The following is a 26,909-nucleotide window of genomic DNA, read 5'->3' on the forward strand; positions in this document are numbered from 1 at the left end:
TTGCTGTCTGGATGTCTCAACGCCACCTGAAATTAAATATGACCAAAACGAGCTTCTCATTTTCCCCCCAAACCCACCTCCCCGCTCCCCCCGTTTTCTATTTCTGTTGATGGCTCTCTCATTCTCCCTGTCTCCTCAGCTCGAAACCTTGGGGTCATCTTTGACTCTTCTCTCTCCTTCTCTGCTCATATCCAGCAGACCGCCAAGACCTGTCGTTTCTTTCTTTACAACATCCGTAAAATCCGCCCCTTTCTTTCCGAGCACTCTACCAAAACCCTCATCCACACCCTTGTCACCTCTCGTTTAGACTACTGCAATCTGCTTCTTGCTGGCCTCCCACTTAGTCACCTCTCCCCTCTCCAGTCAGTTCAAAACTCTGCTGCCCGTCTCATTTTCCGCCAGGGTCGCTTTACTCATACTACCCCTCTCCTCAAGACCCTTCACTGGCTCCCTATCCGTTTTCGCATCCTGTTCAAACTTCTTCTACTAACCTATAAATGTATTCACTCTGCTGCTCCCAGTATCTCTCCACACTCGTCCTTCCCTACACCCCTTCCCGTGCACTCCGCTCAATGGATAAATCCTTCTTATCTGTTCCCTTCTCCACTACTGCCAACTCCAGACTTCGCGCCTTCTGTCTCGCTGCACCCTACGCCTGGAATAAACTTCCTGAGCCCCTACGTCTTGCCCCATCCTTGGCCACCTTTAAATCTAGACTGAAAGCCCACCTCTTTAACATTGCTTTTGACTCGTAACCACTTGTAACCACTCGCCTCCACCTACCCTCCTCTCTTCCTTCCCGTTCACATTAATTGATTTGATTTGCTTACTTTATTTATTTTTTTGTCTATTAGATTGTAAGCTCTTTGAGCAGGGACTGTCTTTCGTCTATGTTTGTGCAGCGCTGCGTATGCCTTGTAGCGCTATAGAAATGCTAAATAGTAGTAGTAGTAGTAGTATTACTCAGCAAGAATCTAACTTTATCTAATAACAATCCTACAACTGTCTTGGTACTGTACCTGGCTCGAAACCCTGACTAGAATGAGTTTAAAATATTATGTTTAGACAAATATTCATTCAATTGACCATAAACTATGCCCTCTGAAAATTTAGTAAATATTGGAATCAATGCGACCAACCTGTTGTTGGAAGCAAGATGATTTGGTACCCTAGTGTTTTTCAATAATGGTGTAATAATAATTCCTCCTAAATTTTTTGGAACTAGATCTAATAAGAGTAAAGATCGAACCCACTCCAACAATAAAGTTCTGAACAAAAGTGGAGATGAAGACATCACATAGGTGGACAACTATCTAGTTGGCAATATGTTTTAGAATACTTGAAAAAATAATGAATTTCTTTCCAGTCTATAGGTAGAAAATCAACCCAAATCTATCCCCTGGAATTCCCTAACACTCTACATTACCAACAACCATTTCAAATAATTCAATCTCATTAGAGAATGTAGTTCTTACACTATGAATTTTAGATTGAAAAAAGTCCACTAATTGAGAAATGGTTGAAATATTATCTACACTCATATAATGATGTTGAGCAATACTAGATAAACTGTTACCCAAATGAAAAAGGAATTTCGTATCAGTTACATCAGTTCCTTTTCTCTTAGTATGAAAAGACCTTCGTTTGGATGTAAGAGCTACCTTATAATTGTGAATTGCTGATCTCTAAATTTGCCTATCCTCAGATTTTCCACTTTTCAACCACTTGTGTTCTAATTGCCTACAAGTTTGCTTCAAACGTAAAAGTTCCTCTTCAAATCACTCATTGCTATGCCTAATAAGTTTAGTCTTGGTATGAATAGGAGCAATCTCATCTAGGATTTTTCACAACAGACATCCTGGATCTACATGAGAACATTACAGAATAGATTTTCCCCCAAAAGAGTACTATCAATTTTCCCTCTTGTAAGGTATTATGCTTTAGTTTTCCTCACCCCTTCCTACAAATCGATCCCGTTTGATTTTAAACTTGAGCGTAAAATGATTGGACTAGATCACATTAGACGAAAAAGCATCTAAAACCTTAATTGAAGGGAATTTAGAATACTCTCCACCTGTATAAGCAAATAAATCTAAATGGTGACTTTTCTCTTGAGTAATTTGAAAGGGTGGCATGAAATCATTTAAAGACCCCCAAAACAGCATTACTACTTAGTATGTTACTGAAATCCTCCCAGCTTCTCTTGCATGGAGAGAGAGCTGGTTAAGAACAGAATCCCAGTTTTCAAGGCAAAAACTCTTGCCCAGCACATTTGAACTGTAAGTTATTTTTCCTTGTTTGATTACTGCATTAAGGGGTCTTTTTACTAAGTTGCGGTAAAAGGAGCCCTGCACTGGCAGTGGTGGCCGTTTTTGCCACGCACCAGGGCACCTTTTACCACAGCAGATAAAAAGGCCGGAAAAAGAAATGGCCATGCAGTAGGTTCACACTTGCTGTGCAACCATTTTTTTTTGGGGGGGGGGGGACACTTACCGCCACCCATTGAGGTGACGGTATCAGCTCCCAGCAGTAACCAGGCAACGTGTGACACCGCCCAGTTACCACTGGATAATCCCCTGTGGATATATATTTTAAATATTTCTGCTAGTGCTAGAAATGGCATGCCTTTAGAGTGGAACTACCTGTATTGGGCTGGTAGTAGTTATGGGTTGCTGCATGGCAAGGCTGTTTGCCGCCCGGCAACCCTTTAGTGAAAGAGTCCCTAAAGGTTTTCCCCAAGTTTCAAATTTTTTATGGGATTTACTATCCCACCCATCACAAAATAATACCTGAGCGTCTTACAATCTAATCAAGGAAAAAGGAAGTGAAAGATAGGTATCATCCTCACTTTAATATTCCCTTATCTCTTGTTTGTCCTGTTTGTCTGTCCTAATTAGATTGTAAGCTCTGTCGAGCAGGGACTGTCTCTTCATGTTCAAGTGTACAGCGCTGTGTACGTCTAGTAGCACTTTAGAAATGATAAGTAGTAGTAGGTAGGGGACTAGACATGATGAGTAGGGTAGGTTTGGGTAAACTACAATTCGGATAATATAGAAGAGAAAGGGAAATGGGACTTGATATACCGCCTTTCTGTGGTATTTTGCAACTACATTCCAAGCGGTTTACATATATACAGGTACTTATTTTGTACCTGGGGCAATGGAGGGTTAAGTGACTTGCCCACAGTCACACTGGATGACATATACTACATTGGAAGATGAGCATGTGAAGGATTCCTTTATATTGAATATTTTCCCTTAGTGAATGACTGTGGGGTCTTGTGAAATGTTTTGGCATAGTTTGCAGCTGGATATATTGCAAGGATGTGTGCCATTCTCTTCTTTATGGGTCTCTGTTGAGAACTGCTTCTCACTAGCTTGTGTTTTAGATTGGGTGGTTGTCGGAAGGCCAGCACTGGTGGGGATGGAAATATCTCTTTCAGTAATCCATTCTCCTGGAGTAGTGGCTGCAGATCTCTTATGATTTTCCTCAGTTTTTCCAGTTCAGGGTTGTTTGTCACTACAAGGGGAGGTGGCTTTCTTTTCCTTGCACTGTAGCAGATTTTCCCTAGGTGTTTTGAGGGAGGAGGCAATATCTTGGAGATTATTTGGGGGTTATAGCCTTTCTGTTTGAAGGATGCAGTCAGGATTTTGAGGTTCCTATCTCTGTCCCCTGGATCAGAGTAGATACGTTGGTATCTTGTGGCTTGGCTGTGAATAATGGATTTTTTTGTATGTGAAGGGTGGAAGCTGGAGTTATGGAGGTAGCTGCATTTGTCTGTGGGTTTCCTATATATGGATGTTTGTATGTAGCCATTGCTGATTGAAACTGTGATGTCCAAAAAATTGACTTTTTCTGAGGAGTAGTCAATTTTGAATCTGATTGTAGGATGGTATATATTGAAAGAACTGTAAAATTGTCTCTAAAACAATTTTACAGTTCTTTCAATCTCCTTCTCATCCTGCATCTGTCTTTTCTCTCCCCTCCATCCAGCAGGTCCCATTTTTCCTCCCTTCCATCCATCCGGCATCTGTTCCCCCTCTCCTCTCCATCCAGTGTCTGTCCCCCTTCCCCTCCATCCAGCGTCTCAGTCTGTTTTTTCAGCCACCCAACACCCAACCCTTCTCTCCCCCACCCCCACCAGACACCCCCACTGCCACCGGCGTACCAGGCTCTCCCCACTCCCACCCAATACCCCCCTGCTGCAGCCACCGCCGCTGCTGCTGTTTTAGCAGTGGCGGCAAAAACAGAAAAAAAGATCAAGGCCAGGACACGGGGCCACACTGTTCCTGCTCGCGGCTGACTGGCTCTGCCCTGGAACAGGAAATTCTGTTAGAGGAAAACGGGACTGGCAGCTGTGAGCAGGAACAGTGCAGGTGCCGTGCCACAATCTTTTTTTCTGTTTTTGTCACCACTGCTGTAACAGCAGTAGCAGCAGTGGTAGCAGTGGCAGGAGGGTATTGGGTGGGAGTGGGTAAAGTGGTGGGCATCCGGGCAGAACCTCTTGGCCCTCGGGCACTGCCCAGTTGCCCGAATAGTCAGTCCACCCCTGAGAGATAGAGAAGAAGGATGGTAATGAAAAAGAATATAGAGCAGATTAGAGAATTTTATTTAGACCAATAAAGGTGATGTCCAGAAAGACAGAAGCTGCATGGACAATAAAACTAACTCAAAATTGGAGTGTGCTTACTTACTTTTCACAACACTGAGGCCAAAGAAGTGAGAATCTCTGATCTGCACCTCATCACACACCTTGATGAAAAGTTCATGACCAGTTGCTTTCATCTGCAAAAAGACATCAACTTCATGGTCAGTGAACATAATTTGCAGACATTTTATGCCACTGTTTGGTAATGAATGTTGATTCCCATAGACTGCACATAAAACTGAGCAGAAAAACGGGGAAGTTAGAGTTACAAAAATGGGTAGATAGATTCAGTATATTCAGTCTTGTTCTTCCTTATAGCATTGCCAAGCATATTATTCCCTTAAGACTGTGTTTACTTTAGAGATATCAGTTTGTAAAGTGTTCAATTTTATTCACATCCTGCCTATTTGTATCCCCATATCCAAACACTCTTTCAAATCAAATTAATAATTCAGTAGCTATGGAGGTGTATCAGGTACTCTGCTCACTTTGCAGTATTCTAACATCTAAAACGCTTTCTGAATTAATTAAAATTGTGCTTGTTAGACAACAATTATCTATGATCCTTGTTTCCTGGACTATGGTTGTAGGGGCTTACTTCCTTTTCTTACAACTCCATTGAAGCATATGTAAAGCTGCATGATAATATTGAATAGTATGTACTTTTTAACTGTAAGTACAAACATTAATGGATACACTACAGAGTAGAATGCATTCTCTTTTTTTATAAACTTTAGCAATGCAATCTAATATTCATGTTTTAGCTTCAGGGCAGTTTGAGCATGATTTTATGCTTCACTTCCATGCATAAAATATAGATTTACACATATAAATTGGCTCTTTTATTGTATTGCATTGTATTGTATTATGTGATTTTATCCCGCCTTTATCCAAATAGTGCAAAGTGGATTACAATCTCAAGAAGGCTTCCAATCAGAAGGAGTATAACAGCAACACTATTACATTTCAGTAAAATTAAACTTATCTGAGAATAAAAAAGATTGCTTTATAAACAGATATGTTTTAAGTGCCTTACGAAGATAAGTAAGGCGTTATTAACTAAAGTTCAATAAGAATATTATTCTATATCTTAGAACTTTGGAATACGAATGAACGTTCACAGATAGATTTGAAACATCTTTTTTACAGAGGGGAAATCTAACATCTATCTATTCTAACTTCTCAAATGAATTCTATTTACTGTACATAAAAGAAGTCCACCCACAGATTCTGAATTTAAACCATGAAAGCTCTTATATACCGTACAGGCAATTTTAAAATGAATTTGAGAATCTATTTTGAGCCAATGTAATCTATTTAGAAGCGGAGTGGCTTCATGAAACTTTCCTAAATTAAAAATCACTCTTGTGGATGTATTTTGCAATAACTGGATCCTTTTTCTTAACTGTAAAGTAATTGAGCAATATAAAGAGTTGCAATAATCCAAATATGGTATCAAAACTACCTGAGCTATAATCCTAAAGTTTAAAGGGCTCAGTGAAGACGGCGAGCCAGTAAGAGGGACATCCTTCGGCAGTTCTGTGAGAAACATGTCCTTGTTACTGTACTTTACACTTATGAATGTTTCTTATATTTCCCATACCTGGATGTCCGCAACTACATGCCCATTTAACCCCACTCGCACCTCCTAAAGCCTAATGTAAATGCCGGCACCCAGGTTAGGTGTGGTTAGGCAGTATTCTGTAATTCCATGTAGAACTGACATGCCTGTGGCCATGCCCCTTTATGAGATTTAAAGATATGAAGAAACTACAACCAAGACTGAAAAATGCTGTTCCACTAACAAAGCTAACAGTACTACAAACACATATGTTTGATATCTTTTTTAATCCTTTTTTAACACATTGCTTAAGAAAAGATGGCTTCACACCAAGTTCCTGGGTGGCTTTAACCCAAGTCCCTGATGAAAGACTGTTGAAACCCGCGGAGTCGGGCGTTTTCAGGGAAAGCCAGTCAATCGGTCAGAGGCAGTGGCTGTGGAGAGTGAAGTGATACGTGACAAGCGAGAAAACACTGTGCACATCATAGAACACGTTCAGAGATAAGTTCACGTTTTGATTTGATTTATTTATTTATTTAAAGAGTAGCACTATTAAAAAGAGGCAATAGCACATATACAAACAAAGAGAAACCCGATGAAAGAAGTGCTATACCGCTTGGCAAAGAAATGTATTGCCAAAAAAAAAGTGGTTTTTGCTGCGGGCACTCTTTAAAAAGAAGTCAAAGAAAAAAGCAAAATAAAAAAAACATTGAAAAAGGATTAAAAAAGATATTAAACATATGTATTTGTAGTGCTGTTAGCTTTGTTAGTGGAACAGCATTTTTCAGTCTTGGTTGTTGTTTCTTCATATCATTATTGGTTACCAAAGACTGCGGGATTTGATTTGGCCTTTATGAGATTTAGGCACCGTACCTTATAGAATAGCCTGCATCTAGATACACATGCAAAAATTAAAGAGTGCCAATTAACATTAATAACTGATTGTCATTATTCAATTGATGTGCAAGCGAATCTTGGAAGCAAACCAAACTTTGGGCATCATATAAAGAATCAGGGGGATAGCGTCCCCCTCGCCACATACATTTGGCGCCACCACTTATCCAGATAGTGGCACCACATACACGTATTCTTTAAACACTGCAGACAGTGCTGCAACTGAACATTGGGCCAATACGGTTAAAAGAATATAAAAATAAAATATATATTTTTTTACACTGGCTACTAAATGTTTGGATTTGCACTCAAGTTTACTGAATCCTGGAAAACAGCAATTATGCTCAACGGCTGAATAATTCGTTAGTCCACAAACTGAGTTGTTTATAAAATCCATGTTATAAATGTTGGCTGTTATAATATTTAGGTCCACATCTAGTGTCTGATGTTTAAGACTTACCCCAACAGTAATATGGAGTTGCTGTCTGTTAGGCAGCAAGACACAAATGATGTGCTGCTCATGTTCTGGCATCTTGCTTTGCAAAAGAAGTTGTTTGGTCATTACGGAGTCTTCAGTAAGAGCTTCCTGTTTGCTGATTTTGCCCTCTTTTACAAGACCGATTTGGACTAGCACAACCGTCATGCAGTAGCTCCTGTCAAATAATTGTTAGTGTCAGTTACTCATTTCAATTAAAGCACACTGTTCTCTTCTGCCACTGAGCAGGTGGGAGGGCTAAGCAGAGGCAGCACAAAGCATACATTAAAAGATGTTTTGCTTCACTCCTGACAGCAAAGTAACTACCTCCCAAAATATAGATTGAGAATTATTTAGCTGAAAGAAAGCACATGTTACAACTGCCAGTGCCTTATTTTGACACTGAAAAAGGCCACATTTCCCCCATCTAGGCTGGTTCAGGGCTCACTTTATCAAAAGAGAAACATGTATTTATTTATTTATTGCATTTGTATCCCACATTTTCCCACCTTTTTGCAGGCGCAATGTGGCTTACAATACATGAATGGTGGAAATATATTAGAAAATAAACATTTAGTGTTACAGAAGGATCTTGGTCAACATGATAATGGTAAAACATGATAGTAGTGTTACAAGCAGATATTGTAAGATAGTCCTGAATATATGTGAGGAGTTGTGTGTATTCACATTGGTTGGTCTTTGTGGTATGCCTTGTTAAAGAGATGGGTCTTCAGTAGTTTGCGGAAGCTCGTTAGTTTGTGGATCGTTTTTAAGTTGCGTGGCAATGCGTTCCATAACTGTGTGCTCAAGTTTGACGCGTGCATTAATTTGTATTTTAGACCTTTGCAATTAGGGAAGAGCAGATTAAGGAATGTGCGGGATGATCTTTTGGCATTCCTGAGTGGTAAGTCTATCAAATCTGACATGCAGGCTGATGCATCTCCGTGAATGATTTTGTGAACTAGGGAGCATATTTTCAACGTGATGCGTTCTTTAAGTGGGAGCCAGTGTAGTTTTTCTCAGAGGGGTTTAGCACTTTCATATTTTGTTTTACCGAATATGAGTCTAGCTGCAGTGTTCTGGGCTGTCTGAAGTTTCTTGATTATTTGCTCTTTACAACCGGCGTAGAGTGTGTTGCAGTAGTCTAGATGACTGAGCACCATTGATTCTACCAGGTTACGGAAAACAGTCCTTAGGAAGAAAGGTCTTACTCTTTTTAATTTCCACATTGAGTGGAACATCTTCTTGGTTGTGTTTTTCGCGTGGCTTTCGAGTGTTAGGTGTCGATCGATGGTAACTCCGAGAATTTTTAGGGTGTCTGAAATTGGCAGGTTCAGATTTGGTGTGTTAATGGCGGTGAATTTGTTCTTGTTATGTTGAGAGGTGAGTATTAGGCATTGAGTTTTTTCTGCATTAAGTTTCAGCCAAAATGTATCCGCCCATGAATGCATGATCTCGAGATTTTGGTTGATGTCATTGGAAATTTCCTTTAGGTCTTGTTTGAATGGGATGTAGATTGTTACATCATCTGCGTATATGTATGGGTTGAGGTTTTGGTTTGATAATAGCTTAACCAAGGGTATCATCATTAAGTTGAATAGAGACGGCGAGAGGGGAGATCCCTGTGGGACTCCGCATTCTGGTATCCATGGGGCTGAGGTAGTCGAGTTAGATGTCACTTGGTATGATCGTGTGGTTAGGAATCCCTTAAACCAGTTGAGAACGTTACCTCCAATTTCAAAGTAATCAAGGATATGTAGTAGTATTCCATGATCAACCATGTCGAAAGCGCTTGACATGTGAAATTGTAGAAGAAGTATGTTCTTTCCAGATGCAATCATTTGTTTGAATTTGGTCATGAGAGTAACCAGTACTGTTTCAGTACTGTGGTTAGACGTATCAATTCACTTTGAAGCCCCCAACATTAATTCTTAAAACAGAAACTAGATAGAAATGTTTTATTAAAAAAAAAAAAAAACCTTTATATTGCACTCATTGTGCTACATGAACACCCTCCGCCGATTAAGTAAACCTGAATAAGGAAAATGCTAAAAGTGATTTAATAAAGCAATTTTAAATTCTGTTTAGTTTCTCGTACTTCTTCATTTACCCTCATACCCAGGGGCGGACTGACAGTGTTCTGGGCCCTTGCGCAATATAGGCCATGGGCTCCACCTATCAAAAGTGATTAAATTACCTGGTAATTAGGGGAAAGTGGGGTCCCCTACTTCTGTAGACCCTCGGACAATGCCCTATTGTTCCAGTGGTCTGTCCACCCCTGTTCTTACCAATAGAGTATAGCCAACATGTTCAAATGAGCTTTCATAAAAACCTCAGATACTTTTCGTAGTGTCTAATATGCATAGCCAGCCATGCTATCTAAAATAGTGCCTGCTCTTACTTCAAAATACCAAATATGGTCATATGAGTAGATATGACCAATCCTTATTGCTCTTTAGCAGAACTACTGTTTATCTTTGTTTTATTACAGAATCTTATCCTTTTACTGGTTCAATTTAACAAACATCTTTAATTGACTTTAAAATGCCACAACTTTCTGCAGCATATTTTATGCCTAACTGATAATACTACAGTATAATCTTGATTATCTGATGTAAATGAGACTGAGCCATTGCTGTTTAAGTGAAAAGTCAGATAATACAGAAAACAATGGTAACTCCTTGTGAACCAGAGCCGCTTACCTGACAGTGTAGGCCAAGGGTTTCATATTAAGCACTGCTTGCCAAAGCACAAGCTGAAATCCAAAAGCACTGCTTGCTGAAATACAAGCCAAAATCCAGACCTCTGTAGAGATCAGACTCTGCTTTTTTGGTCCTCCTGAGCCTCTGGGTCCCCTTAACAGGTCCCTTACTCAGGGTGAAAATATTCTATGTCTAGAAACACTCTTCTAGGTCACTCCAGATAAGTCCCAGGGCTTCAGTTCTATTCCCCCCCCCCCCCCACCCCAGGCCCTGAGAGCCAATGGGTCCAAGTTCCCATCTCTTAGTGCTTTAAATCAGTCCAAACACTTAGTTAGTCCAAGTATGCAAATAAGCATGCAGATCACTGTTCCAGACAAAGTTATATCTTCAACAGATTCTTCTCACGATACTAATCCACTCCACCACCTTCTAAGACTGGGTTAGTCTGTCCCTGCCACCTCCCATGTAGTCTCTATCCTTGAAGTACCACTACCCCAGCAGGATCCCAGAAGGTTACCCTGAATATGATGAAATGGACTAAATCCAAGTGGTCTTCCTATACTTGGCTGGAGATGTCTTCTCTATTCCAGGGGAGCTAGCACCTGGTGACGGGATATACACCCAGTCACATCCCTTAAAAATATATTTAAAAAACATATTTTATGTATAAACTACAGGAATAGGGGATCTGTATTTAAAATATTGTTTATTAATTCTAACCTGCAACCAGCATGTGAAGCTACAAAACAGGAAGAGCCTGCGCACTTCTTAATGGCAATGCAATGCTATCACTGGGTGGGATGGGGGGGTGGGGGTCTGTTGCATATGCTAGATGGTAAAATTAGTAAAGGTCGGATTAGCAAAGGTCGGATAATCAAGACTGTACTGTATTTGAAACAGAACCTGCTCTATATCACAGATGCCAAATTCAATCTCTAAACTAAATTCAACTGGTTTATGTGATCTTCTCTAATATCAAGATTGAATGGGTATTACTAAAGATATCTAATGCCTAACTGGCAGTGCTTTATAGGATAGTCCTACTCTATTAACCAGTGCATTTTTTGTAGCAAAAAAGTTGGCAGTACTCAAATGTCAGGCCACCCTCCATGGGTGGGGTGATCACTGAGGGACCACCCCAAAATAACCAGGCCCCTTGCAACCAGTCACAAAATTTATGACAAGGCAGAATTGGTGTGTAGAGTCTGAACTCTTTCATTAAAACTTGGGGACCATGGGTCAATTTTAGTAGACAATGGAAAAGGTGCCAGTACTCAGTACCCCAAAGTACCCCCTCAAAAAAGCCCTGCTATTAACTAACCAACCTAACCCTACCTGCTGTCAAATTACAGATTCAACCTAGACCTCACACTAAATAATCTATATCCTCTTTTTAAATCACAGATTAGCTTCTGTAATTATTAATAAAAGTAATGCCACTCAATTATATGCATTGACTCCTGACAGGGCTACCATTTTCAACCTATTCACTACTGTCCTCCCCTCAAAGAAACATGGACATGATCTATAGCCTAACAAGAAAGAGAACTGAATGTGTGTTTAAACTCAAAACAATGTGAAATTAAAAGGAGAGTCAGTCCTCTATATGGTGTAATTACTACAATGTTTACTTATTCTTTGTCTCAATGTCTGAATGGTCATTCCTACACATAATTTATTGCATGGACATTTTATGATATAGATCACATTTGAAAAGGCACAATTAGGGCCCTATTTATTAAGGTGTACAAGTGTTTTAGCGCGCGCTGTTTACCACGCACTAGAAATGGTAGCGCGCCTATCGCACAGCTTAGTAAGCAGGGCCCTTATTTTTAAAAAATGCACTTTATATCTCTTTATGTCAGCTGGATTAATAAATTGTTTTGTTTTCAAAATAATAATGCAAGTAAAACGATGTCTACCCTTGTGCAGGGGAATCCTATAAATGGCACTTAAAATTGCATGCACAAATTAATTGAGTATTGGTGATAATTGTCAACAATTTGGATTTATGTGTGCAACTTGTTAAGCACTATTATACATAACAGTAAGTATATCAGATTTACTTTTCATTTAAATAGGAGAAAAAGGCTTCAGATGCTTGGCTATTGTCACAGTCTTGGCCTCGAGGGCCTTAGCAATCTGTCCCAGTCTCAGGCTCTAAGCAAACTATCACTGACTCAGGAACAACGTGAGCCCTTGGGCTGCTGTTGACGAGAGGCAGCAGCAGGCAAAACCCTCCAACCAGGACTGGACTAAACAAGCTGGACTGGAGCAGACTAGAAGTGCAATAAGCACACAGACAGAAACAGACCAGAAGTGCACAGAGCACACAGGCTGCACTAAGACACAAACACGGACTGGACTAGGCAGGGAACACAGGGACAGAACTAAGTAAAGCCAGAAGAGAAAGCACTCAATCGGGCCACGAGACCGACCTGGAACCGATGCACACAAAGCTCTCTCATGCAGGTCACAAGGCCAATCGGGAACCCAAACACAACAGCAGAAAGAAGAGAGAACTAGGCAGAGCACTAGGCAAGGCAGGTTAGGCAGAGCTCAAGGCAAGACAGACTAGGCTGAGCTCTAGGCAGGGCAGGCTAGGCTGTGCTCTAGGCAAGGCAGACTAGGCAGAGCTCTAGGCAAGGTAGACTAGGCTGAGCTCTAGGCAAGGCAGAGTAGGCAGAGCTCTAGGCAAGGCAGGCTAGGCTGAGCTCTAGGCAAGGCAGAGTAGGCAGAGCTCTAGGCAAGGCAGGCTAGGCTGAGCTCTAGGCAAGGCAGACTAGGCTGAGCGCAAGGCTGGGCCACATGGCCACACAAACACACAACAGAACAAATAGGAACCCAAGATAGAAGTGCTAACACCAGTACACAGACAAGCTGAGGAACTAAGGCAGGTGCTAAGCCTTGCACACAAACAGAAGAACTCAGGCAGAAGGGCTAATCCTAGCACACAGACAAACAAAAGACCTATAGCAGAAGTGCCACACAGGCATACTAACTAGGGAACAGGACAGAAGTGCTTTAGAAGCACACCAACAGGGAAACAGGGCGGAAATGCTAACAAGCACACCGACAAACCTGGGGCCTTTGGCTTTGCAAAGGCCCTCAACTTCCTTATAAAGGCCCTCACTGATGATGTCACAACTACAGGACAGAGGCAGGAAACACACTGAACACCAGAGTGAGACTTGGAACATACAGAAAGTGGAAGCACTACAGAAAAGAGGCTTCAAACACACTGAACACCAGAATGAGGTTTAAAACACACGTGAAGTAGCAGCAGGGGCAACAATGCAAAGGAAAAGAACAGACTGGGGCCACCTCTGAAGCTGAGCACCAGAAGACAAGGTGAGACTGAAAGTGGAGTCACGACCACAGTCGTGACAGCTATTCACTAAAATTTTCCAACTAAAGCTGCAGTGTGAACTTCCTCATCAGCTCAAAAACCTCCATTAACTAAATTGTGTGTGTGTGTGTGTGTGACACCAGAGACTGTATGAGTTGGAGAAACTGAGGGGAGAGCCTAATAGAAGTTATGCTTGTGGCCCAGGTCTAAGGGGTTATCTGAACCACTGGGAACTGAGCTAGTGCTGGGAGCGAGATCTGGGTTCCATATAGATAGATATAACTATTTTTTTAATTGTTTGGCTTTCTATTTACTGGCTTATTGTTGTATAGCTGTGGAAATACAGACAGAAGAATGTGTAACTTTTACTGGCATACCAAAAGGATATTTTTCCAAAACTTGTGTTAGTAATTTGCATAGGAAAAGCTGATGTTCATAATTGCCCTTAGAATTGTTAAAGCCTTGGAGCTGTGATTTATACTTTGTTGCCATCTACTGGTGAATTGAAGACAATGACATTTATAATTTAAAGAACCAATTATATAAAAACATTATCATACTATTAAAATAAATTTGAAGGCAATATAAAAATGGTTAAGTATAATGAGGTAAATATGCAGCAGCACAGAAGCCATCCAACTTTATTTAAACTTATTTACTCGGAGGAAGGAAAGATGAGTAGTGGAGTGCCTTAAGGATCAGTGCTGGAGACAATTCTGTTCAATATATTTGTGAGCGACATTGCTGAAGGGTTAGAAGGTAAGGTTTGATTTTTTGCAGATGATACCAAGATTTGGAACAGAGTGGACACTGCAGCGGGAGTGGAAAACATGAAAAATGGATCTGCAAAAGTTAGAAGAATGGTCTAATGTTTGGCAATTAAAATTCAATACAGAGAAGTGCAGAGTGATGCACTTAGGGAATAGAAAGCCAAGTGAGCCATATTGTGTTCAGTTTTGGAGGCTGTATCTTTTTAAGGATGTAAAAATACTTGAAGCGGCCCAAAGGAAGGCAACAAAAATGGTATGGGGTTTGCACCAACAGACGTATAAGAAATGACTGGAAGACCTGAATATGTATACCCTAGAGGAGAGGAGGGACAGAGAAGATATGATACAGTCGTTTAAATACTTGAAAGGCATTGATATAGAAACAAATTGTTTCCAGCATAGCTAAAAAGGTGTTTGACAACTGCCCTAGCAGGAACTGGAGTGCTCAGTCCGATAAAAAGTTCCTTCAAACCAGACAAAGCTGAAAAACTGCTGATGTCTTCTAACTGGGTCTGCAGCTGCAGGTATGGATCAAGGGTATCTGTGTCTGAAACACTTGACTTCCCTATAGCAAAGAATACTGTACTTTATCATCATCATTGTCATCATCATCTGTATTAGAAGTAGTACTGTATAACTCATCACTTGCATCTTCATCTTGATCTTTGTTATCATCGTCAATTATAGAGAAGACTTTTACAAAGTTGGAATCATCTGTTGTTCTAAATTTTTTGTCTGATGACAAACTCCAAATATCTTTGAGAAATGATGCAAGAATATCAAATAAATGTGTGGGAACCTTTCAGTCTTAAGGCCAGACAGGCAGAATTCCTCTCAAAAAAACTCTTATCAATCCAGTGGACAGTCACCCCAATGTAACATTTTCCATAGGAAGACCTGCAGTCTGTTGTGATAGAGAAATATGTTTGTTCACCAAGAATTGCAACCAGCTTCAACTTCATCTCTTCTTCAAAGTGACCCAACTCATCACTGTTCAATTTGGCTGGAGATCAGTAACCAATTTGACAAATACGGGTAACTCTACTGTTCTTTTAAGCTATATTCACTGAACAGCAAAACTTAAGATGAGATGATCCACTGTTTCTTTGACAAGGTTTGCAATAGCAAAATCCTGTTCCAGGTTTTGTTGTTTCATTTGGTTTTCCAAGGAATCATCATTTACGTCTTGATTCTGCTTTTACTTTTAACTGCAAGCATCAACTGTAACTGAGGTAAAGTAATAAAAATTGGTAAAATTGTTACTTTGGTAAAAGAAAAAGTAACAAATGTTTCCTGTATTTCTCTACAAGTAAAAGTGACAAACCTTTTATTTAAGTACAGTAATTAATTATATTTATTTAGTTACTATACAACACTGTCCTTAATACAGGACACATTTTCTTAACCTCACTGAAGAGCAGTGCAAAGGGTGCTTCCGCTTTGACAAGGAAGCCATTCACCATCTCTACCAACAGTTGGAGCGCCTCCTCTGCATCACCACTCATTGTGGACAACCAATGCCCATCCATCTCAAGGTCATTGCTTTCTTTATTCTGTCATATCTTGTCTTTAGCTGGTAGTGACCACTGGAACTGACCTGACTCCATATGCCTCCCCCGCCTTCTAGTTTAAACATCTAGAAACATATTGTCTGAATTTCTCACCAAGGATTTTTTTTCCTGCCACAGTGAGATGCAGCCCATCATTACAATATAGTATTTTGTTTTTTCATGTATTGCCCCATCCTCCTATGTACCTAAAACCTTTGATGACACCAGGCTTTGAGCTGCCTATTGAAATTCTCGGTATTTTGCAAACTTTTCTCTCAATATAGGGGTAACATGGATAAATTTCTTTGCCTCAAACAGTAGCTTCACTTCAGTGAGCACTATGGTTGTGTGGAGCACACTAAACAGCCAGTATAGGCCCAGGATGGCTGAGCTTCCATTCTCAACAGCATAAGACTGTGGGAATGAGCAGAACATGTCAGGTACAACGTATGGAATTCACATGCCATCACCACAAGGCTACTCTACCACCACAAAGAGCATTCCATTTGTAAGGCTGCTTTGTGTTTGATCCTACCTGGTGTAAATTGGCAGATCTACCATACAAACAATAATTATATGGGCACATTTCAATGCAGACAACACTTCCCTTACTTTGCAAGCATCCATTTGCATACAGGATTGTACAGATAGAGATGGGCACTTAGCCTGAGATGAATGTCCAGAAAACTGGTTGAAAGGTCTCTGCCCGTGGATACAAGCATACATGTAGTGCAGACTGATGCTAGTTATAAAAATGACCGGATACATTCTGTGATAAGACTCGTTGTCTAGGGAAGAAACAAGGATAGGAGGTAGGAAGATGAGAGGGTTTGACCGCTGACATGTATAACACAACTCTCTGTGCAAAGTGTATACAAAAGTTGTTTATTCCTTAGACTGTTTGGAGTTCGCAAAGCGCTGAAGGGTATCACATTCAAAATGTGCACCATGTGCTGACTGCAGCCTGTCATAGTTTGCCAGATTCAGCAGGAAGTGGCAGCCATCAGAGACAAGGGTCATTTTTCAGTGTAGGATAAGTTAGGAGGCACTCTTTTTAAAGGCAACCATCTTGCTTGAGGTGGGGATGGGGGGGTGGTTTTGTCTGGCAGCCCACCACTGGATACTAGTGTTTGTCTGAGGGGTCACTGATATAGGCATTACATAGGAGCTGTGTAATCTACCCAATAGTGTAAAAGTATCTGACACTATATAATGTGAACACTTCCAGAGCTGGATGAATGTAGTCAGGACAGCTCCATCTATTTGACATGCTGGATTTTTTCTTGGTCACGCCACTGAAACCATTCTTGCATCTCTATTTAATGATGTACATTCTGCCCTTGACCGAGGAAGGGCAGCACTTTTGGGATCTTTGGACCTCAAGGCTGCCTTTGACCTGGGAAATCATTCTCTTATTTTGCCATGACTTGCTGAGATTGTCTTATCTGACGCTGTCCTTAAGTGGTTTCCCTCCTTTCTAGATGAAAGCACTTTTCGGATTATTCTGCCTGATTCACAGTCTGAGTCTTTTCCTCTTTCTTGTGATGTTCCTCAGAGTTCTATTCTTTCCCCTTTTCTTTTTAATATCTTTTTGAGTCCCCTGGCCACATTGATTCAGTCCTTTAATACTAAGTTTTATTTTTATGTGGATGATATCTTATTAGTCTCAGTTCAGGATCCTCTTTGTCTCGACATTTCTACTTCGCAATCTACCCTTGATTCGGTTGATAAGTGGCTTCTTAACCACCGTTTGTTTCTTAACCCTGCCAAATCAATTGCTCTTTGGATCACTGGTCATGCTTCTGCCCCCACAGTTGTTCATTGCCTCCGGTCTTCCCCCATAACCTTGGTGCATACTTTAAAGTATCTTGATGTTATGTTAGATCATCAACTATCTCTGCATCCCCACATTTCCTTCATTATTAAATCCTGTTTTTGCTTTCTTTGTTATATCCATACCTTGAGATATTTCCTTGATGATACTGCTTGTGTCACTCTCTTGCTTGCTTTGGTCTTGTATAAGTTAGATTACTGTAAAGTTATCTATACTGGTCTTCCCCTGTCTGCATTGAAGAGATTACAATTAGTTGAGCACATTGCTATTCGCCTCTTTACTTGTGCTTCTCATTTTGATCATATTCAGCACCATTGGCACCCTACAACTTTTCACTTGCAGTATAAAATTTTGGTCTTACCACAGAGTTCTTCACATTAGTCTTCCCACCTATCTTTCTTCTCTGATTGTCCCTTACCGGCCTTCTAATGCTCCTTGCTCAGATCTACCCCCAGTGCATTGTTCTTGTCTTCAGTCTATTTGTCACTCTGCTTTTTTTCTGTGCTTCTCCTTCCCTTTGAAACTCTCTCCCACTTTACCTTTGATTGGAATGTTCCTTCCCCAAGTTTAAAGCAGTTTTAAAAATGTATTTATTTGTCTTGGCATTTCCGGATTTTGCTAGGCCGGGAGACCAGTAGCTTGATTTGTTATTGTGCGTTTCTTTTCCTTCTTCTCTTATGCTTTACTTTGATATACTGGAGTTATTTCCTTTCTCTTTTAGACTGTACACTGCTTTGATTTTATGAATGAAAGGCTGTTTAGCAAGAACATAATATTTTTATTTTATTTGTACCCCGCACTTTCCCACTCATGGCAGGCTCAATGTGGCTTACATGGGGCAATGGAGGGTTAAGTGACTTGCCCAGAGTCACAAGGAGCTGCCTGTGCCTGAAGTGGGAACTGAACTCAGTTCCTCAGGACCAAAGTCCACCACCCTAACCACTAGGCCACTCCTCCACTCAAACACTAAACTGTGGCCGTTGACTAAGGCACCAGCTTCTTAGAACCGGACAATGGCAAACAATGGGTCCTGGCAGCCAAAAACATTGAAAGAGCCATCTGCACATTCTCTGAACATCAGTAATAGGCTGTCTGAGTGATGATCATGATCTTTGAGTTCAATCATCCAAAATATTAGAGGAAAGGGCTGCAGGCTGAGGAACTCTAGCTCATGGGGGGGAAGGGTGTAAGGCTGAAGGTTCATCTAGGGCATCCTTTATAATAGCACCTGGCAAACTCTATCCCCTCCCTTTTGTTCTTTCTTGTTCTTTTCTCCCCTCTTCTTTCCTATTTACATTGTAGTTCCTACTTACTACTACTACTTGACATTTCTAAAGCGCTACTAGGGTTACGCAGCGCTGTACAATTTAACATAGAAGGACAGTCCCTGCTCAAAGGAGCTTACAATCTAAAGGACAAATGTACAGTCAGTCAAATAGGGGCAGTCTAGATTTCCTGAAAGGTATAAAGGTTAGGTGCTGAAAGCAACATTGTTGCATGTTTGTCTCCATTGTTCTTCCAGGCAGTTGTTCTGTTGGGCAGGATAGTACATTGTCAATAAACTTGAAATTCGAAACTTGACATGGGGGAAGCCACTACTTGCCCTGAAATTTGTAGCATGGAATTGTGCCACAACTTGGATTTCTGCCAGGCCCATGTGACCTGGATTAGCCACTGTTGGAAGCAGGATACTGGAATAGATTTATTTTTATTTTATTTATTTATTTATTTGTTACATTTGTATCCACATTTTCCCACCTATTTGCAGGCTCAATGTGACTTACATAGTACCGTATCGGCGTTTGCCAATTCCAGTATGAACAAATACAGGTGATATTGTGGAAGTATAAGGGTCATGTGTGACAGACTCATTAGGGGATCTTATGGAGGAAGAGTTAAGTTATGTCCATTCCGAGCTTTGGTTTCGTTGTGTTGCAGCTATTCAGTCTTTTATGTTGGGTCGGTGGGGTATGCCTTTTTGAATAGGCTTGTTTATAGTGATTTCCGGAAATTTAGGTGGTCATAAGTTGTTTTTACGACTTTTGGCAGTGCATTCCATAGTTGTGCGCTTAAATAGGAAAAGCTGGATGAATAAGTTGATTTGTATTTGAGTCCTTTGCAAGTTGGGTAGTGGAGATTTAGGTATGTTCGTGCTGATCTTATTGTGTTTCTGGTTGGCAGGTCTATGAGGTCTGTCATGTATCCCGGGGCTTCGCCATGAATAATTTTATGAACAAGGGTGCAGATTTTGAAAGCAATATGTTCTTTGATTGGGAGCCAATGTAATTTTTCTCGGAGGGGTTTGGCGCTTTCAAACTGCGTTTTTCCAAATATAAGCCTGGCTGCTGTGTTTTGAGCGGTCTGAAGTTTCTTTATGATTTGTGCTTTGCAACTCGCATAGATTCCATTGCAGTAGTCTGCATGGCTTAGTACCATTGATTGAATCAAGTTGCGAAATATTTCCCTCGGGAAGAATGGTTTCACGCGTTTGAGTTTCCACATTGCGTGAAACATTTTCTTTATTGTAGATTTCACTTGGTTCTCTAGTGAGAGGTTCCGGTCGATTGTAACGCCAAGAAGTTTCAGGCTGTTTGAGATAGGAAGGGTGTAACCCTGGGTGTTTATGTTTGTGGGTTTATACATATTGTATTGGGATATGATGATGAGAGAGTGTGTTTTTTCTGTATTGAGTTTTAGTTGGAATGCATTTGCCCATGAGTCCATGATGTTCAAGCTGAGCTTAATTTCATTGGTGATTTCTGCCAGATCGTGTTTGTAAGGGATGTATATTGTGATGTCATCTGCATAGATGAATGGATTAAGGCCTTGGTTGGATAGGGACTTGGCTAGTGGGGTCATCATAAGGTTAAAGAGGATCGGTGATAGTGGTGATCCTTGAGGTACTCTGCAGTCTGCTTTTCAAGGTGATGATATGTTTGGGCTTGATTTCACTTGATATGTTCTAGTGGTTAGGAATCCCTTGATCCATTTGAGTGTGTTTCCACCAATCCCGAAGTAATCTAGGAGTCTTAGTAGTATTTTATGGTTGACCATGTCGAACGCACTAGACATGTCGAATTGGAGGAGAAGTATGCTTTTACCTATTGCTATTTCCTGTTTGAATTTAGTAGGAAAGTAATTAGTACTGTTTCTGTGCTATGTAGGGGGTGAAATCCTGATTGTGATTCATGTAGTATTGTGAATTTGTTTATGTAATCATTGAATTGTTTGGTTACCATGCTTTCCATTAATTTGACTACCAGTGGGATAGATGCTACCGGGCGGTAATTGGTAATGTTGTTTGTTTTTTTCTTGGTATCATTTAAAAGTTTTTCTAGAAACAAGGACAGATAGTTTCCTGATCTCATGTGGCAGACTATTCCATTCCTCTCTATTCTGTCTCAGGTCAGTAAAAAGCCCCCTTTATTATATTTAACATTTGCCTAACGCTGCTGTGATCCACCTTATGTCCTCATTTCTGCTTTTATTGTTGGCATTAAAAAAATACAAGGCGTAATACAATTCTAATTTTGGAGAGACAACAAAAATATATATTCTTCAGGAAACATAATGTTAAACAGCTTGCATGTGGAAAATGTGGGTAGATTAGCATCTATACAAGAAATATGCACACATACTCCACTTTCCAGGGGGCCTAATGGTTAGTGCAGTGGGTTGCAGAGCTGGGGAACTCAGTTCAATTCCCACAATTCCCACTGCTGCCTAATGGTCAAGTAGTGAGTTGAGATCTTGAGGAACTAGAGTCAATTTCATCTGCAACACTTTTAGTCTTCCAAAGGATTTGAAAGCAACATTCTCTCATTCTCTCCTACCCTGTGCTATCCCACACAAAAAAAGAAATAATATATATTTTAGTGGAAATGTTTAGTTCCAAACACTCACTATATAAGCTTAAAAAAAATCCACAACAACAAAATTTGAATTCTCCCAAATAAGATTTTATTATTACAGATCCCTTTTTTTGTTGTTCTTGTTGATCCATTGTTAACTTAAATATCAATACAGAACTATTTGGGCCATCTGAGCAGTACAGCGCCTCACAATATGTGCTTTGAATGCATTTCAAAGTTAGTGCAGTCATTCTAAAGTCCTCTTTTGCCTCACCTGGCTTCAGCGGCACATTCCTCCAGCAGGATCCCGGCGTCCCTGCTGTGACTCTGTCAAACTGAGTTTGAGGATGCCAGCAATATTCAAGTTCTCACAAGACTTGAAAGAGCAGACCAACCCAAACGTCCAGCACTTCATGGCTCAAGCTCGCAGTCAGCAACCATGGTATATGCGGTAATTTTATTTATTTTTACCGCCGGTCCCCATCCCTGTGTCATTTTCTACTTGGCATCTAAGTATTTGGTTGTTTAGTTATGCAGCAACAGTACTGAATATTACCGGCACCCATATAGCTTCCAGCTCCTCTCTGACTGTGCCTCTGGAGCACCCCTCTCCATCCTACTTAAAAACCAGGTGGTCAGAGCCAATAATCAGCAGCACTGCCCGGTTAAGTGTCGCTGAAGATCGGCAACGAACCTGTACAACTTGGTTTAAGCAGGCAGGAGCTCTTCCTGCCAACTTAAATCGTTTTGAATATCAACCTCATAGTTGTCAGTATGGACACTGCTTATCTATATAGTGAAGTGGCAGAGGTGAAAGTCAGTACCTAGATTTTCCAGACTCTCCTCAGCTATGAAACATTTAGTATTTGATGATTTGGGAAATCTCTTACATGATTGTTCATCCGATTCTGTATCTGCCAAAACCCACTCCATCGCTCTGCTAGCAATTGTTCACCTATTGCTGGTTTTCTTTCTTTCCACAGCCTGCACTGACTTTGCCTTCTTTTTTGCCCCTCTGGGCATGGGAGCAGACAACTGGTCTTTTATATTTCCACTGGAACATGTAGCTTTTGGTATTCTCCTCTTAAATAAATCTCTTTTCAACTTGGCTGGTGGAGTATGGGGGTTAGAGATTGGCCTCTCTGTTCCTCTCCACTGGTACTGCTATTGGCCCTACAATTTTTATTTTTTTTTTTTTACATTTGTATCCCGCTCTTTCCCACTCATGGCAGGCTCAATGTGGTTTACATGGGGCAATGGAGGGTTAAGTGACTTGCCCAGAGTCACAAGGAGCTGCCTGTGCCTGAAGTGGGAATCGAACTCAGTTCCTCAGTTCTCCAGGACCAAAGTCCACCACGCTAACCACTAGGTAGAAGTCGGCCCTTGCAGATCACCAATGTGGCCGCGCAGGCTTCTGTTTCTGTGAGTCTGACGTCCTGCACGTACGTGCAGGACGTCAGACTCACAGAAGCAGAAGCCTGCGCAGCCTTCTACGTGGAATGTTGCTAGTGGAATAGCAACATTCCATGTAGAATCTCCAATAGTAGCAACATTCCATGTAGAAGTCGGCCCTTGCAGATCACCAATGTGGCCGCGCAGGTTTCTGTTTCTGTGAGTCTGACGTCCTGCACATACGTGCAGGACGTCAGACTCACAGAAGCAGAAGCCTGCGAAGCCTTCTACGTGGAATGTTGCTAGTGGAATAGCAACATTCCATGTAGAATCTCCAATAGTAGCAACATTCCATGTAGAATCTCCAATAGTATCTATTTTATTTTTGTTACATTTGTACCCCGTGCTTTCCCACTCATGGCAGGCTCAATGCGGCTTACATGGGGCAATGGAGGGTTAAGTGACTTGCCCAGGGTCACAAGGAGCTGCCTGTGCCTGAAGTGGGAATCGAACTCAGTTCCTCAGTTCCCCAGGACTAAAGTCCACCACCCTAACCACTAGGCCACTCCTCCACAATTAACTTTTCTCCTCTGCTCTTACTATTATTTTCAATCTATCCTTTTCAAGACTAGGTGATAGAGTTACCATACCTCTTCTATTAAGAGGACATATTCTCCTTTTGGACTTCTTCAGATATGTCCCCCAGGTTTTTAATTTTTAGGAAAATATCCTCTTTTTTTTATGTGCCTATGACCAACTCACCTTTACCCACATAATTAGACAAACCGTCTTTTTGTCTAATAGTCAGTCTGGGCATATGGGGGTGTTAAAGAAAGAAAGGCATTGCTGACCTTCTCTCTGTTTCTCTGCTGATTGAATTTGTCAAATGAATTTTGTTCATGCAACACAACTTTAAGCATGTCATCAAAGACTTTCACACCTATATCAGAATCCAGCCAAAGTTGTTGAGGGATACTCGCTCTTCTGAAAAGTTTGCGTGGGCTCAGATTCAGTCAAACTCAAATCCTGTTTTGAAAAGAAGGTTATTGTCTACTGCTGTACTATAAGTCACTCACTGTTGTGTGTTCATTAACTAAAAGCCATTTAAATATATATATTCTTAGCAAAGATAGTAAACATTTTCATTTTTTTTGTGTCCTTTTTTATTGTTGTCTCCACAAATATGGTAACCCTATCGACAAAATAGGGACTGTGAGGCTCATTTTCAAAAGAGAAAAACATCCAAAAAAGTGGCATAAAGCAGCATTTGGATGTTTTTCTCACAAAACCTATTTTTCAAATGTTTTTCTATGCTGTTCTTTTGCAGTGCATCCAAATCTCAAGGGGGCATGTCAGGGGGTGTTAAGGGCAGGATTTGGGTGTTCCTAAGACAGTTTTCAGCCATAATGGAACAAAACAAAACTGTCCAGGACTAAACCTAAGACATTTTGAGCTAGACCTGTTTTTAAAATGAATAAGGCATAAAAAGGTGCCCTAAATTACCACTGGAGGGAAATAGGGGTGACCTCCAATACCCCCCAGTGGTCACTGATCCCCTCCCATCCCCAAAAATGTGAATAAATAATATGACAGCCTCTATGACAGCCTCAGATGTTATAGACAGGTCTATTAGAGCAGCATACAGGACCCTGGAGTAGTGTAGTGGTCAGTGCAGTGCAATATGGAGTGGGGACTCAGGGACCTATCTACCTCTACTTGTGGTGGAAACTAGGACCCCTCTCAAAGTCACCAAAATCCTACTGCAGCCACATTGAGCTTGCAAATAGGTGGGAAAATGTGGGATACAAAAGCAACAAATAAATAAATATAGGTGCCCCCTTCATCCATAAGGGCTATTATGGATGAAGAGGGCACCTATATGTGGGTACAGTTGGATTTATACAAGGGCTATTGTAGTGATGTACAGTGTGGGGGGGTAGTCAGTTTTGGATGGGTTTTGGAGGGTTCAGGGGACAAGATAACGGAGCAAAGGTGAGATGTATACCTGGGAGCATTTTTATGAACTGCACAGAAGTGCCCTCTACGGTGCCCCATTGCTGTCCTGGAATGTGTAGGGGACCAGTCAACTAAAAATGCTGGTTCCTCCTGCATCCCAATGACATGATTCTCTATGTTTTGCACTTATTTGGGGTTTTTTTTTTTTTTTTTTTCAAAAAATGGACCAAAAAATAAAAATGTCCAATGTGCAAAACCTTGTTTGAAACAGTATGTTTGTAAAAAAAAAAAAAAGGTTTTCTTTTTCAAAAATGACCTTTCCTATTTGGATTTTGGATGTTTTGTGCAAAACGTCCAAAATCAGATTTAGACATCATATCCAAAATGCCCCTCTGTGTCTCATATTTGTGTCTGTATAGCACTTTATGTGTAACTGTGTTTAAGGGGAACTGTGGGTTGAGAGAAGGAGGCTGATACTGGGGGACTTTGGATTAGAAGGAGACTGAGGTTGAAGCTGGGGCCTGGAAGAAGTGTTTATATACGGCGTAGTCCCAGGATACATGATAGACCTTATAGATCTACCAATAAGAAACAGAGTCGGATCATCAAGATCATACCTAAACCTACACTACCCAAATTGCAAAGGACTGAAATAAAAAACAACTCACGCATCCGGCTTCTCCTACATAAGCGCACAACTATGGAATGGCTTCCCAAAAGCGGTGAAAACAATCCATGACCACCTGAACTTCAGGAAATCATTAAAAACCAACCTCTTCAAAAAGGCCTACCCCAATGACCCCACATAAGCCTCTTCAGCAAGGAACATAACATGACTAATGATCATACTGGACATCACGCAATCTTCATCCCTTCCGATCCTCCGCATGTACCTCATTCGATCACTATACAACCTGTATTTGTTATCAACCGACTGGGCAATCGCCTTTGACGGTACTATGTAAGCCACATTGAGCCTGCAAATAGGTCAGAAAATGTGGGGTACAAATGCAACAAATAAATAAATAATTTTGTCTACGTTTGCATACTTACCCCCCTCTGTCCTGTTTTGGTTTCTTTTTTCTCGGAATTGACTATGCACTCTGGAGCCAGACAGAGCCCATCTCTTTCTCTCAGAGCCCTATCTTGATCTTTGGATGATTTCTCTCTGTTTCACACTTTTTGGATTCCATCAGATCTCACTGCACTTTTTGATTTACCAGAGGTCAAATTTATTAAGGAACTAGTACAGCACAACAATGATACAACCAAGCCATATGAAAATATAACCATATGATGTCTGGACAACTTCTACAGATCAGATAAACCTTATACCATTGTTACATGTATGGTTAAACTCGGAAAAATAGTGACACAACCTAAGTTCTACATGTACAGGACTGACATACAACGAAACATGGATTTCCCCTTATCCTTTGAGCATAGTCAGGCAGCCCTATAGAACACCAGTGAAACTGTAAGAAGATGCTCCTGGTGCTAAAACTTGATTTTACTTCAGAAAGCTCAACTGTGATGCTGCCTCTCTTCCAAAAGGGGGCACTTTCTTCATCTGAAAGTGGTTATTTGTGGTGGTTAATGGATAAGGCATTCATTGCTTCACAATCCCTTGTTGTTTCTTAGCTCCGGAGAAATGCTCTGAAAGTTTTGAGCTTTTCTTTTTATTATTTGTTTCTGTTAAAGCAGTGGGGCTTGTTTTCTACACGGTTGTGTCTCTCTGGCAGAGTTTTTCAGTCCAGTTTGTGGAGGAGGGCATATCCCTATTTGTTCTATTTTTCTGGTTAATTACCTACTTCATCTTCTGCGAATCACTTTTACTATACGAATATGCGTCTAAAGCAAGGTAAACTCAAAGCTGTTGTGCTATTAAAAAAAAGTATTTATAGAGTGATTTCAAGTTAACCTTTCC

General features: G+C 40.8%; 1 protein-coding gene across 1 annotated transcript in view; it reads right to left on the reverse strand.

Annotated features, from left to right (window-relative positions):
• The window catches only part of LOC115464264 (FERM domain-containing protein 6-like), a 63,093-nt gene extending 55,383 nt beyond the window's left edge, over nucleotides 1-7,710 (reverse strand). The window contains exons 1-2 of the mRNA XM_030194663.1: nucleotides 7,564-7,710; nucleotides 4,695-4,785 (exon numbers count right to left, since the gene is read on the reverse strand). Coding sequence (XP_030050523.1) covers nucleotides 4,695-4,785; nucleotides 7,564-7,665 — 193 coding nt within the window. The 5' untranslated portion in view covers nucleotides 7,666-7,710. The remainder of the gene's footprint in view (nucleotides 1-4,694; nucleotides 4,786-7,563) is intronic.
• Nucleotides 7,711-26,909: the final 19,199 nt, after the last annotated feature.

The sequence above is a fragment of the Microcaecilia unicolor genome, chromosome 3, assembly GCF_901765095.1.
Source record: "Microcaecilia unicolor chromosome 3, aMicUni1.1, whole genome shotgun sequence".
Classification (NCBI taxonomy): Eukaryota; Metazoa; Chordata; class Amphibia; order Gymnophiona; family Siphonopidae; genus Microcaecilia; species Microcaecilia unicolor.